Source organism: Nycticebus coucang, chromosome 3 (assembly GCF_027406575.1).
Source record: "Nycticebus coucang isolate mNycCou1 chromosome 3, mNycCou1.pri, whole genome shotgun sequence".
NCBI lineage: Eukaryota > Metazoa > Chordata > Mammalia > Primates > Lorisidae > Nycticebus > Nycticebus coucang.
In genome coordinates this window covers 133,248,835-133,263,783 of record NC_069782.1, presented here as the reverse complement: position 1 = coordinate 133,263,783, position 14,949 = coordinate 133,248,835, and the positions used below count along the sequence as shown (strand labels likewise).

Below are 14,949 nucleotides of genomic sequence, written 5' to 3'. Positions count from 1 at the left end.
ATTCCTCAAGAAAGTGATATCTTCTATTTGTATGTGGTATATATATATATTAATTAATTTCGTCTAGTTTTACATTTATTTCTTCTTATGAAGTTAATCATTTATGCCCTCAGTGTAAAAAGCAAAATTTAAAAACTTTAAAAACAAAACTAAGTTTTTACTTTGTTAGTTTAGCCAATGGACCATGTCAATAAAGTAGAATATAAAACTAAACACTAAAGAAAAAACCCACTAGACATGAGTTTGGAAATAAAGACAAAACTGAGTTTGTTTTACACACTATATTATATTACAAATGTAAAATATCTACAAGTCTATATTCAAAAATTTAAGAAAAAAATTTAATTTGTAATCAGTCTTTAAAAGGTTTGCCTTTCTGAAAATCAAAGTTCATCTTTTCTTTTTTTTTTTTGTAGAGACAGAGTCTCACTTTATGGCCCTCAGTAGAGTGCCATGGCCTCACACGGCTCACAGCAACCTCCAACTCCTGGGCTTAAGGGATTCTCTTGCCTCAGCCTCCCGAGTAGCTGGGACTACAGGCGCCCACCACAACGCCCGGCTATAGTTCATCTTTTCTTAATTTGTTTTTGAAGTATCTTTAAGTTAGTTGCCAACGCTTAGGATTTCTAGACAAATGCATATTTATTCACCCAAGAAAAAGTGTCTGAAAGAAAACAGAACTTTAAATTTTCATGTTTCACATATTTGAGCAGTAATGAAATACTAGTCACATATATACAGGGGAAAGAAAAATATCACAGCACAAATTTTAATGTTTCATCTAAGTGAATAACTTACCCAGTTTAATATCTCCATCTAAGGTAAAAAGAATGTTGCCAGCCTTTAGATCTCTGTGGATGATTTTATTATCATGTAAGTAGTCCAATGCCTCTAAAGTCTGTTTGCAAACTACTTGTATTTGGGACTCAGTTAACGGTCTCTCGAGTTCTATAAAAAGAAAGCAAATAAATCTGCATTTTTTTTTTTTTTTTTGGCAGTTTCTGGCCAGGGGTGGGTTTGAACCCACCACCTCCAGCATATGGGGCCGGCGCCCTACACCTTTGAGCCACAGGCGCCGCCCACAAATCTGCATTTTTATAAAGTGAAAACATATTGGCATGCTATCTATCCTTCAGTATATACAACCACTGTCAAAGATCATATATAGCGAAATTGTTTTGGAAAAACTAAATATCTACAAAGATTACTTTCCTAACATATTATACTCAACATTTCATTTCAGAATTTTATTATAATTATTCAGGAATACAAAAATATAATTAATTTGATTTCTTAATGTATTGAACTTCACTCCCCAATTACGTTTGAAAAAATATTCATATATGTATATTTGAAACTCTTCATTTTTATTAAATATAAGATATAAACATAAAGAACAGAAAGGTATTTACCAAGCATCACTGCATCTACTGCTCCACCTGCACAAAATTCAATAAGAATCTGCATGCAAAAAAAAAAAAAAAAAAGCATGTATCTAAAACTACATTAAGTCTTAGTATTTTTTCTTCAATTTAGCAAAAAGATAAAGAAACAGCTATCAAATATCTAGGTTATGGTAACAGTTTATATTAAACATGAAGGTTTTCCTTGTCAAAAGAGTTATAAGTCACAAACACTACACACTTGAAAAAGCACAAAGAGAACCCACTGTAGAAGTATGTGCATTTTTGTTAATGACCATGTGTAGAGTTCCTGCTTCTCTAAAATGACCAGATATAGAATTTTTATTCAGTACAGTACTACATAAACTATTTTGTCACAAAAGATATTGTTACTCCCACTTTTAAGGTAACTATTATGATTCAAGTGATCAAATATATATTTTAACTTTATTAATAGGATTTTAAAAAAGACCTTATATTTCCAGTCAGGTACTCCTTATACTACTTGCTCTTCTCTCATAAAACTTTCCTTCTTCCTTCAAAAAGAAAAACTGAAAACACCTTTTTTGTTTGTTTGTTTCTCTTTTTGAGATAATGTCTCATTGTGTCACCCTGGCTAGAGTACAGTGGCCTCATCATAACTCACAGCAACTTCAAACTTCTGGGGCTCAAGTGATCCTCCTGCCTCAGCCTCCCAAGTAGCTGGGAATATGGATGCCCACCACAGCCACCTAACTTTTTCTATTTTAGTAGACAGGGTTTGCTCTTGCTCAGGCTGGCCTTGAACTTCTGAGCTCAAGCAAACCTTCTGCCTCAGTTTCCCAAAGTACTAGGATTACAGAATGAACCACCACACCTGACCTGAAACTATTTTAAAAAGCTCTCTTGACAAAACTAGTGTTAGAACAGAGCAAATGACTATTTATTATAATGAATACAAACATTTGCTTTTTATATCTATTTCTGCCTAATATTTTCTAAAAATTAACAAAATTTATACAAACACCCTTAGCCATTATATCATGCAGTAAAGCTGAACCCAATAATGTAAGATAAATATTTAACATTTCTACTATTTTATAGTTTATTACATGATTTATAACAAACTTTAAGATAAAAAATTATAAATAATTTCTAGGAAAGCAAACTTTAAGACACTTTTAAATGCTTAAATATAAATTACAAACAAGGACATTTAATTTTGTATTTTAGGAAATTAAATATTCTTAACTAAGTTTCTCCACCTGGATCCAATGTCAGACAATCATGATGAAACTGGTCTGATCTGAAACATAAATCTGAACATCTTCTGAAGCTGAGATTAATGATGTTGTTATTACTCGCTCATCAGCAAATGAACTTTCTTTTTTTTTTTTCCAGAGAGTCTCACTTCATTGCCCTCAGTACAGTGCCGTGGCTTCACACAGCTCACAGCAACCTCCAACTCCTGGGCTTAGGCGATTCTCTTGTCTCAGACTCCTAAGTAGCCCGGGATTACAGGCACCTGCCACAATGCCTGGCTATTTTTTTGTTGTTGCAAATTGGCCAGGGCTGGGTTTGAACCCACCACCCTCGGTATATGGGGCCAGGGCCCTACCCACTGAGCCACGGGTGCTGCCCAGCAAATCAACTTTCATTCAAGTAACACAAGTAACTAAATAAAAGAGGTAAGACATAAAGTAGGATAAGTAACTAAATAAAAGATGTAAGACATAAAATAGGCTTTCGAAACCCATAGACCTCTTTAGGATGATGAACTCATTTTAGGTACTATAGATCAACAGAAAGTACTTACCCAAAGATTATTCTCATAATAGAAGGCATCTAGAAGCTTGACTATATTTGGGTGATCACAAGATGCTAATATATCAATCTCGACCATATAGTCTTCAAGTTCTTCTTCCGATTTGGTGTCAATCACCTTTGCAGCAGCCAAAACATGGGTCTCTTTATTCTGGGCCTAAAAATGAAAATAGCAGAAGTATCATAGTAAAGCGCATACTTTAAAAAAATTATTATTTTAGTAGATTTTATCTTTTAGATTGATTTTGGGTTTACAGGAAAATTGAGCAGAAATTACAGAAAGTTCCCTTATGCTCCCTGCCCTGACACATGCATAACTTCCCCTACTATCAACACTCTGCACCAGAGTGGGAATCTGTTACAACTGATAAAGCTACATTAATACATCATTACCATCAAGTCCACAGTTTATATCAGGTTTACTGTTAGTATTGTACATCCATGGGTTTCAACAAATATATAATGGTACCCACCATTATGTATGTATAGCATCACACAGAAAAGTTTCACTGCCCTAAAAATCCTATGTGCTCAGCCTACTCATCCCTCCCTTCCCCCAATGCCTGGTAAGTACTGATCTTTTTACTGCCTCCAGTTTTGCTATTTCCAGAATGTCAGGTTCTTGGAATCACAGAATATGTGGACCTCTCAGATTATCTTTCTTAGTAAAATGCACTGAAGTTTATGTTCCTCAATGTTTTCATGGCTTAATCACTCTTTCTTGGCTGAGTGCAGTTAATCACATCTGTAATCCTAGCACTCTTGGGAGGCCATGGTAGGAGGATCCCTTGAACTGAGGAATTTGAGACCAGCGTGAGCAAGAGCAAAACCCCATCTCTACTAAAAATAGAAAAACTAGCCAGGCTTTCTGGTGGGTGCCTATAGTCTCAGCTACTTGGGAGGCTGAGGCAAGAGGATCAGTTGAACCCACGTTTGAGGTTGCGGTGAGCTATGATGACACGAGGGCACTCAACCCCAAGGCTACAGAGTTAGACTCTGTCTCAAAACAAAAACATAAGCATAGCTTTCTTTTTAGCACTGAAAAATACACCACTGTTTGGATGTATCACAGCTTATCCATTCACCCACTAAAGGACATGTTGGTTGTTTTCAAGTTGTGGCAATTACAATAAAACTGCTACAAACATGCATGTGCAGGTTTCTATGGAGACTTAAGTTTTCAACACATTTGGGTACATACAAAGATGCACAACTGCTGGATCATATGGTAGAGTATGTTCAGTTTTCTAAGAAGCTGCCAAACTGTCTTGCAAAGGAGGTGGCTATACAATTTTGCATAGCCATCAATGTAGAACCAAGTTCCTGCTGTTCTACATCCTAACCAGCAGGAGGTGTTGCCATTGGATTTTCACCAGTCTAATAGGTGTGCAGTGGTACCTGTACCCTGTTTTCAATTTCCAATTCTCTAATGACATATGATGTTGAATATCTTTTCACATGTTTATTTGCCATCTGAATATCTTTGTTGAGGTGTCTGTTCAAATCTTTTGCCCATTTTTTAATTCAGTTGTTTATTTCCTAATTGTTGAGGTTTTTTAGTTTGGTTTTCTTTTTGGTGATTCATGAAAATAACAACATAGTGACTTTAAGTGACCATGACTGATCTTTGAAAACGTTTTATTAACAGACATTACATTTTTAAATTAAGATCTGTATATTTGTTATTCCATTCTTGTTTTTAACATTTATTCCATTCAGCCTTTATGTGAAAGATTTTCATGCTTTTAAATGTTAGATTGATGAGCTCTTTTTTTTTTAACTTGGTCTTCATAACTATATTTATTTAACAATATAAGGATGAAATATACAGAAAAAATATGATAATTGCTTCAAAGTAATACAAGAGGATATATAAAATTTGTCAAGTTTTATACTTAGGATTTGTGTATACTAGACTTCATTAAAAAGTTTACATATTAAAAAAAACAGAGGAGAAGAAGGTAATAGCTGAAACAAGATTATCTGCGAAGCTCATAATCAGCTCTCTAGTGTTATTCTAGTTTTGTACATGTTTTCATAGTAAAGATGTTTTGAAGTGTTACCTATAAACTTAAGAAACTCAGCAAACGTAAGATTTGGAAGCATGGTATAAAAGTGGTACACCCTTTAAGACTAGATTCTGATTTAAAACTTCATGCATTATAAATGAACAACCCATGTTTCTTTACAATTTTGCTGAAATGACAATAATTCTTCCACGAAAACTTCTTAGCATAATTATGAAGTACTCTACAAACTGAGATATAGAAGACTTTCTAAAGAAGATCTACATCTTCTATAGAAGATATAGAAAATATCTACAGACAACATATAGAGATATAGAAAATTTTTTGGCATAATTATGAAGTACTCTACAAACTGAGATATAGAAGTATTCTCATTCTGTTAAAAATATTTTCTCATTTTGTGGTATATTACAATAAGCTTAAGATTTTAAATAACAGAAATAATGAAAGCCAAGTATCTCCTAAAAACACAATTAACAAGCTGATTCTGCTATCAGCCAAACTAAGCCACTTGGCCACTTTACATAAACAAATAGAAGGCTGCTGGGAAACACAATTTATCTGAATTTTCTATGCCGGTTCTAAATGAAGTAGGGTAAAAATTACTCTTGTTCTCACCATCTAGGAAATAACTTCTATCAAAATAAGAATAATTTTTAAATCTTCACTTATTTTCTTTCTACATTTCTACATTTTCTAAGTCTAAATAATATTTTTATAATGAAGAATATGTAATATTTTAGTAAAGTTCTCAGCTGGAAATTGAAAGACCAGCACAGAAAACAGAGATGGTATCAGTCCCACCAAGGTGTTAGTCTATCAAAAAGAAAAGCAAAAAATAAAACACGAAAACAGAAAAATATAAAGAAAATCTAAAAAACAAAGAAAAAAAGAGAGATGAATTAATCATTTTAATATCACTAGGACTTAGCCGGGCGTTGTGGCGGGCGCCTGTAGTCCCAGCTACTCGGGAGGCTGAGGCAAGAGAATCGCTTAAGCCCAGGAGTTGGAGGTTGCTGTGAGCCGTGTGAGGCCACGGCACTCTACCGAGGGCCATAAAGTGAGACTCTGTCTCTACAAAAATATAAAAATAAAAAAAAATTAAAAAAAAATAAAAAAAAAATATATCACTAGGACTGAGGAAGGATTGGTATTTTGAGCTACCATTTTTCCTCCTTTATAAACAAAGCAATAAATTTCCTTTTCCTCCTTCTCAAAAACCACTGTGTTTGTCATTTGTGGGTTCTGTTGCAAATGAGGAAAAGTTCTACCTGAAAGTAGAAAAAATTCTTCTTGGGAAGAATTTTGTCTGAATGGTCCACTTACAGTTGTAGCTGTAAGCCTATGCCAAAGGAGAATGGTTTTATTGTCATCCAATGTATGTGCTGGGATGTGGGGAAAAGTGGCTGTTGAATGAAACCTAGAAATGCAACTTGAATTTGCAGACATCAAGAAAAATTCAGAGTTCAAATGGTTGACATGCCAGTTTAGAGTTAAAATGTTAATAAGTCTCTCAAGCTCTCTTTCTTTTCTTGCTAATTTCTCCTACTAATGTTGAGATAAACTTACTGTTTATGGAGTTTGTATTACTATCTCATGGCAAGAGCAGTAAAGTCAAATCTACTGAAATTGAAAAATAATAATAATGATGATAATCACTAGGATTGACTCTATTGATTTGGATTATTTGATCTCAAATCTGAGAGGTAAAAGTATTCTCTCCCCAACACAAGAGGTAAGACCCTACCTAACTGTTCAGTATAGAAGAATCTTTGACTGTAACAAATTACAAAAACTAAACAATCCACATCACCACTCATGAATGTCTACTATATGCAAGGCATTGATCAGAGCTGTGGAAAACACAAACAACACGAGTGAAATCTGTCCCAGGAAAAAAATACAGTACAGTCATCCCCCTTATCCACGAGGGATACATTCCAAGACCCCCAGTGGATGCTTAAAATCTCACATGGTACCAAACCCTATATTCAGAACCTCCACAGTTGACCACCTCCCTACATTAACCACCTCCTAAAGGTGATCTAATTTTCATAGACCAGATGTGCACCACACGTACGTATCAGTACAGCAGGCCTACTTTATGTTGACCACCTCCCTATGTTGACCAGTTTATTACAGTCTCTTGGGCAGTCAACTTATAGAGGTTCTACTATATATACTAAGTTTTTTCCTACATATACATACCTATGATAGATAAAGTTTAATCTCTAAATTAGGCTCAGTAAGAGATTAACAACAGTAACTAGTAACAAAATAGAACAATTACAACAATATGCTATAATAAAAGATACGTGAACATGGTCTCTCTCCATGAGTAGCTGAAACCACAGAAAGGGTCTCTCTCAATGGGTAGCTAAAACCACAGAAAGGGAAACTTCAAATAAGGGGAAACTACTGCATAGAAATCTCTTAAAAATCTTGGCCAAGTCTTGACCAAGAGTTGATCTGCTAAAATCAATTCATTCTTCCAACAAATACTGTGCACATTCTGTATCTCAGACACTGTTCTAGCTGCTGACAGCGTTACAAAATATACAAAATCTCTGTCCTCATGGTACTTATTATAACTGTGAAGAGTAAGCAGTCAACAGATAAATAAAATAAATAGTACATCAACGATTAGTACTGTCGCAGAAAGAAGCAAGGCAATGAGAAAGATAAGAAAATGGGGAGGAGGATGGGAGCAGACAAGCAAGAGTTTACAATTGAATAAGGTAGTTAAGTTAGGACTAAATGAAGTGATACTTGACTATATCAAGATCAATCAAATTCAGTGATTCTTTTAATGTTTTAGCTATATAAATTGCAAATTTTATTTTGCAAAGAAATAGGGTAAGAAAAATCTCAGATTACTTCCAGTAAGTTATTCTACATAATAGTATCTATTATGCTATCAGAGGATATTATTCATGGAGCAACTACTGTGTGTCAGGCACTGTTCTCTCCACTGTCCATTAAGTAACTTATTTAATTCTTGTATCAGTCCAGCCAGGAGGTAAAACATACTGATTCTTTTAACAGAGAGAATTTAATACAATGGATTGTTAACTCTGGGGCTAACTAGGTAACTGAGAAGATAAAAACAGAACACAAAGGATCAGGGAGATAACTGCAGGAAGAAGCTACCACCCCTAGGACTAGGGAAGCCACAGGAAGAGTCTGGATTAAAACACAAAAGTTTGGAGGAAGAGTTGTGCAGAGCTGAAACTCAGACCCCTGAGGAAGAGTGCTGCTCTGAGGCTGTTGTCTCTGAACTTGGAAGAGAGGTCCTGTGAGATTGGGACCCAAACTTTTGAGGAAAGGGGTACCAGCCAACCTGATGCTGGCGTTATAAAAGGTTATGATGAGGCTAGTTCTCTGTGTCTGAGAAACTACCCACTGTTTGCTGCTACAGAAAGAAATTGCTGTTGCTGAAATGAAAAACTTCCATTAAAGTGATGGTCAAAGTAACAAGAAAGCAGAGAGGAAACCCACAGGAAACAAAGGGAAAGGTCTAAGTCCCTTCTTCGTGTCCTTGCAGCCTCCCGCTGGGGCCCCTTTCTTGTCAAACTTAAAATGGAGCAGCTGGCAAAGCAGAAATGTGATTGGTAGTCAGCACCACAAAACAGAGCTCAGAGGGTGTATTTGGATCTGAGAGACAATAGCTTAAGAACTGGCATAATCCTTCTAAAACCCATAAGGATCACGGATGGGATAATGAAGGCACAAAATTCTATAAAGTATTTGGATAACAAATATCCAAAGTTCCAAAGAGCTGTTAAGTGAAAAGCAGGGATGACATGGTAAAGGAAAACATATACTTTTAGCTGTTGACACTGTTACCTGTTTTAAATTACATGCTAATTCTGGTGATTTTTTTCAGAGCCCTGATAAAGATTTGGGGAGGAATAAATGTCAAAATTAGAGTAAAATTACTCACAACTACTTAACAAAGATATATACTTAATATTCATTATTTGTGGTAGTTATGTTCTATAAAATTGCTGCAAACACTAATACACAACTACTGAACCATATTAGTTGTGGTCAATTAGAAAAAAACATGAGTAGTTTGCTCACTGGAAAAAAACATGCATAAACCTAACACACCTCACACAGTTTATAATTTTAAATCCTAGAAACAATTCATCCTGGCAGAGTTTACTTTATTTTACAAAAGAGAAATAAGGTTCAGAAGTATTACATGACTTGTGTAAAGCCATCCCAATAACAGATGCCAAAGCTGGGATTCAAATCCTGTCCAACTGGCCTGGGAGCCAGCATCCTGCACTGCACTACACTACACTACACTACACTACCCTACCCTCTGCTGTCTCCACCTTCTGGTCATCTGTATGAGAAATTAAGTAACAAGGCAGAGTGGTCACCCTGTTCAAACTTAGCTGAGAATGTGCTGGTCAGGGGTTTCAAATTTTCTGCAGATCTGTGCATATATATGAATGACCACACAAGTGCTACGAGTACAGATTTTAGGGCTACAAATAAATTTTATCAAGTAGGCAAATTCGCATATACAAAATCTGTGAATATTTATGTGAGAACATTCAAAGATTTTGTATATGTGAATTTACATATACATAGTGACTAATTTTCACATAAATTGGATTTAATTTTGACCAAAGTACATTATTTAAACATTAATTTTTAATTCAACTTGTTAATATGTTGTTTAGGATATTGCATCCTCATTTATAAGTGAAATATGTTTGTAATTTCCCCTTTATAATAATATTTTTTCTCCAATTTTAATATCAGGTGTATCCAGATGAAATAGAATGATTTTGAAGTATTTCTTCTTTTTCTACTGTCTATAAGATTTGGCATGATCTGTTTTTTGAAATTATCTTTTATTTATAAATATTAGTTGTCTATTTTTTGAGACTTTAGAAAAAAAAATAAGTTAACTGATGACTCCATACTGAACTTCAGAGTCAAAGCACTCTACAATAGACATACTCTTATTTGACAATGTGAATGTTACTTTCTTTGCATTATTATTATTGCTTAATATTTCGATGCAGCAATCGTCTCTTCTGAATGTATTTATCTTCATTCAGTTTTTTACGACGTTTTTGTTTCTAGTCCTTATCTTCTACATTGTTATTGTTAATAAATTTTAAGCCTTTTGAATTTTGTGAAGGCAAAAAGTGGAAACCTAATAAACACATGTATGTAAAAAAAAAAACCTTCCAAAATCTGAATAATGAGAATGAACTGTACATACTCTTTCCATAATTTCTAAAAAATATTACAGAAATTCTTTTTCTAAAGGGTATTTTTATGTCAGTTCCTGAATTCTGCCAGAAAGAAAGGAATATACAACAGTCAAATTTAATCAAACAACAAAACAATGTCAGTAATCAGTCAACTTTGGCTAAAATTATGCAGTTTCCAAAACACTGTACCAATTCTCAGATCACAAGTTACTTTCAAAAACTTATTGACTCTTGACTGCACTAATGTACACAACAATGATTTAACAATAAAAAAAAAATTATTGACTCTGAGCATTATGAATATTCAAAACAAACTGTATGCTAAAGAAGCGGAGGAAATGTGCATAGATTGCATAGTTGAAAAAGATAAAAAATCGTAACATAAGAAGACAATTTAAAAAAATATTTAAAAATAAGACAAAGAGTTTTGGCAGGGCACAGTGGCTCCCACCTATAATCCTAGCACTCTGGGAGGCCAAGGTGGGTGGACAGCTTGAGCTTGCAGGTTGAAGACCAGCCTGAGCAAAAAGTGAGACCCCTGTCTCTACTAAAAATAGAAAAATTAAGGCAAGAGGATCGCTTGAGCCCAAGATTTGGAGGTTGCTGTGCGCTATAACGCCATAGCACTCTACCCAGAGCAATAGCTTGAGACTCTGTATAAAAAAAAAAAAAAAAGGGCACAGATGTATGACTTCTGGAAATTAATTCAAAAAAATAAAGCTTTCTAAATGGTAAGGAAAACAATTCCATTTACAATAACATCAAAAACAATAAAACACTTAGGAATTAAAATTTAACCAAGGAAGTAAAAGACTTGTACAATGAAAACTACAAAATATTGCTGAAAAAAAATTAAAGACATAAGTAAATGGAAATACATCTCATGCTCAAGTATCGGAGACAATAATGTTAGGATGTCAATACTACCCAAAGCTATCTACAAATTCAACCAATCCCTATTGAAATCCCAATAATTTTTTTTTGCAGACATAGAAAAAAAAAACATCTTAAAATTCATATGGAATTTCTAAGGACCCCAAATAAAACATTCTTGAAAAAGAACAAAGCTTGAAGATTCCTGTTTTTTGAGACAGTCTCTATTTAGTCACCATGTGTAGAGTGCCGTGGTGTCATGGCTCACACAACCTTGAACTCTTGGGCTCAAGCAATTCTCTTGCCTCAGCCTCCCAAGTAGCTGGGACTACAAGTGCCTGCCACAATGCCCAGCTATTTTTCAGAGACAGGGTCTCGCTCATATTCAGGTTGGTCTCAAATTTCTGAGCTCAAGCAGTCCACCAGCCTTGTCCTCCCAGAGTGCCAGGATTACAGCATCCAGTGCTTTTGGCCTCATCTCCTGATTTCAAAAACTTATTACAAAGCTGTAATAATCAAAACAGCATAGTACTGGCGTAAGAACAAATATAAAGCACATATACATCTCCACCTCAGATTATCAGATATTAGATTCTCATAAGGAGCACACAACCTAGATCCCTTGGCTGCGCAATTACAGTAAGGTTTGGTTGGGTTCTTACGAGAATCTAATGCTGCCACTGATCTGACAGGAGGAGAGTTCAGGCACTGATGCAAGCAATCCAACACTTTTAAGGGTCTAGGGGAGGGAGCAGGTTCAGGACCACAGCCCTAAAGAATTGAAAGCAAGGTCTCAAAGAGATATTTGTACAGAGCAGCTACAACATGGAAGAAACGTTAAATGTCACTAACGAATGGATAACAAAACATGTATATACATACAATGGAATTTAAAAGGAAGCCTTTCTAGCCTTAAAAAGGAAATTCTGATAATGCTATAACATGGATGAACCTTAAGGATATCATGCTAAGAGAAATAAACCAGTAACAAAATGACAAATATTGCATGATTCCACTTACATGAGGTACTTAAGAGTAGTCAAAATCATAGTCAGAAAACAGAAGGATGCTCGCCAGAGGCCAAGGGGAAGGAGGAATGGGGAATTTAACTCGTTCTAGAAATTTAAACTAAAATAATAAATGTCAGAGAAAAATACCACGTGTAGGCCAGGCACAGTGACTCACACCTGTAATCCTAGTGCTCCTGGAAGGCTGAGGCCAGTGGATTGCTTGAGCTCAGGAGTTTGAGAACAACCTGAGCAAGAGCAAGACCCTGTCTCTATTAAAAAATAGAAAAACTGAGGTAAGAGGGTGGCTTGAGCCCGAGCTGGAGGTTGCTGTGAGCTATGATGCCACAGCACTCTACCCAGGGTGAGAGCTTGAGACTCTGTCTCAAAAAAAATAAATAAATAAAGGGCGGCGCCTGTGGCTCAAAGGAATAGGGCGCTGCCCCCAGATACCGGAGGTGGCAGGTTCAAACCTGGCCCTGGCCAAAAACTGCAAATAAATAAATAAATAAAATAAAAATAAAAAAATTAGCTAGGCATAGTGGTGCACGACTGTAGTCTCGGCTACTCAGGAGGCTGAGGCAGGAGGATCGCTTGAGCCCAAGAGTTTGAGGTTGCTGTGAGCTATAATGATGCCATGGCACTCTAGGCTAGGTGACAGAGTAAGACTCTGCCTCAAAAAAAAAAAAAAAAAAAAAAAGAAAGAAAAGAAAAAAGAATTACACCATGTGCAATGAACACCTGATATATGATGAAGACATTGTAAATGCAATAAGGATGATCTTTTTAGTAAATCATGCTGCGACAACTGGGTATCTATACAGAAAAAATGAAACTGGGCCCTTACACCTTATGTATAAGCAAAAATCAATAATTACAGGCCTAATGTAGAAGAAGACAACACTATAAAACTTTAATAATGTAGCAGCAGCCCAAGCAAGACCCTATCTTTAAAAATAATAATAATAATGTAGTAAGACATCTTAACCACCTTGAATAGAGAATTTTCTTTATCTTTTTTTTTTTGCAGTTTTTTTGCGGGGGCCAAGTTTGAACCTGCCGCCCCTGATATATGGGGCCGGCGTCCTACTCCTTTGAGCCACAGGCACCGTCCCGAATAGAGAATTTTTTAAGACAAAAAGCATTAACTGTGTAGAAAAAAGTTAATAAATTGGACATCAATATTTCAGATGTCTATACAAAAAAGGACATCATAAAGAAAGTGAGTGAAAAGAAAAACCACAAAGCACAAGAAACTATGCGCATCATAATAACTAACAATGGATTAGTAACCAGAATACATAAGGAGTCCCATAAATAAATAAGAAAAAGAAAGGGAGCCCAGAAGGCTTCCACAAGACTTTACAACAGGAAATTCAAATGACAAATACACATGAAAGAAAAGAAGTTCAACTTCATAGTAATCAAGGAAGATACTTCTTCACATTCATAAGGGCACAAACTAGAAAAGAAAGGGCCAACAAATCAAAACGTTCTATCAACGTTGATTTAAAGATCCAAAATTAGATATGCTATGTTAGTTTCTTGGTCATTCCTTATGAAATTTTCGTGGGATATTATGAAAAAAAATTATGTAATATTACTTTGCCACTGAATGTTGGTAAGCCATACTATAGACTCTTAAAATTTGAAGTGATTTCATAAATTTCGAACCATAAAATATACCAGCTGGAAATAAAATATATGTGCTTTACAAGTTAAAACGAAACAAAATATCTTGATTTATAGTGTATTTATTTAAAAGTGATATACTAAAATAACAGCATAAAATGAAAAAGGAAATTTGCTACGACCACATTTTCAAGCTATTTTTTAAACAGGCAAATGACTTAATCAGGAATTCCACACCAAAACAGTATACCCAAATACTGAATAAGCACCTAAAAAGGCATTCAACTTCATTAGTCATTTCAGGAAAATATAAATAAAACCACTTGTATTTAACCATATAGTTAACAAAATGTTAAATATAATATTTCTTTTTTTTTTTTGTAGAGACAGAGTCTCACTTTATGGCCCTCGGTAGAGTGCCGTGGCCTCACACAGCTCACAGCAACCTCCAACTCCTGGGCCCAAGCGATTCTCTTGCCTCAGCCTCCCAAGTAGCTGGGACTACAGGCGCCGGCCACAACGCCCAGCTATTTTTTGGTTGCAGTTTGGCCAGGGCCAGGTTTGAACCCGCCACCCTTGGTACATGGGGCCGGCGCATTACCGACTGAGCCACAGGCGCCGCCCTAAATATAATATTAACAACAATACCACGTCAGTGAGGATACAGAAAATCACTTACCCCACTGGTAAGAGTGTAAATTGGTACAATATCTTCTAAAGCTGAAAATACATATACCCTGTGCAACCTAGGAAATCTATTTCCAATATATATTCAACAGAAATGAATGCACATGTAAACTAAGTGTATAAAAATATTCATTAATCTTATTCTTAATATATAAAAAGTGAAATCAGGGCGGCGCCTGTCGCTCAAAGGAGCAGGGCACCGGCCCCATATGCCGGAGGTGGCAGGTGTAAACCCAGCCCCGGCCAAAAACTGCAAAAAAAAAGTGAAATCAATCCA

General features: G+C 35.5%; 1 protein-coding gene across 2 annotated transcripts in view; it reads right to left on the bottom strand.

Moving 5' to 3' along the window:
• SLK (STE20 like kinase) overlaps window positions 1-14,949 on the bottom strand; it is a 79,469-nt gene that overhangs the window by 55,437 nt on the left and 9,083 nt on the right. For both annotated transcript variants that reach the window (XM_053583153.1, XM_053583154.1), the window contains exons 2-4: window positions 3,199-3,363; window positions 1,413-1,461; window positions 799-948 (exon numbers count right to left, since the gene is read on the bottom strand). In XM_053583153.1, coding sequence (XP_053439128.1) covers window positions 799-948; window positions 1,413-1,461; window positions 3,199-3,363 — 364 coding nt within the window. The remainder of the gene's footprint in view (window positions 1-798; window positions 949-1,412; window positions 1,462-3,198; window positions 3,364-14,949) is intronic.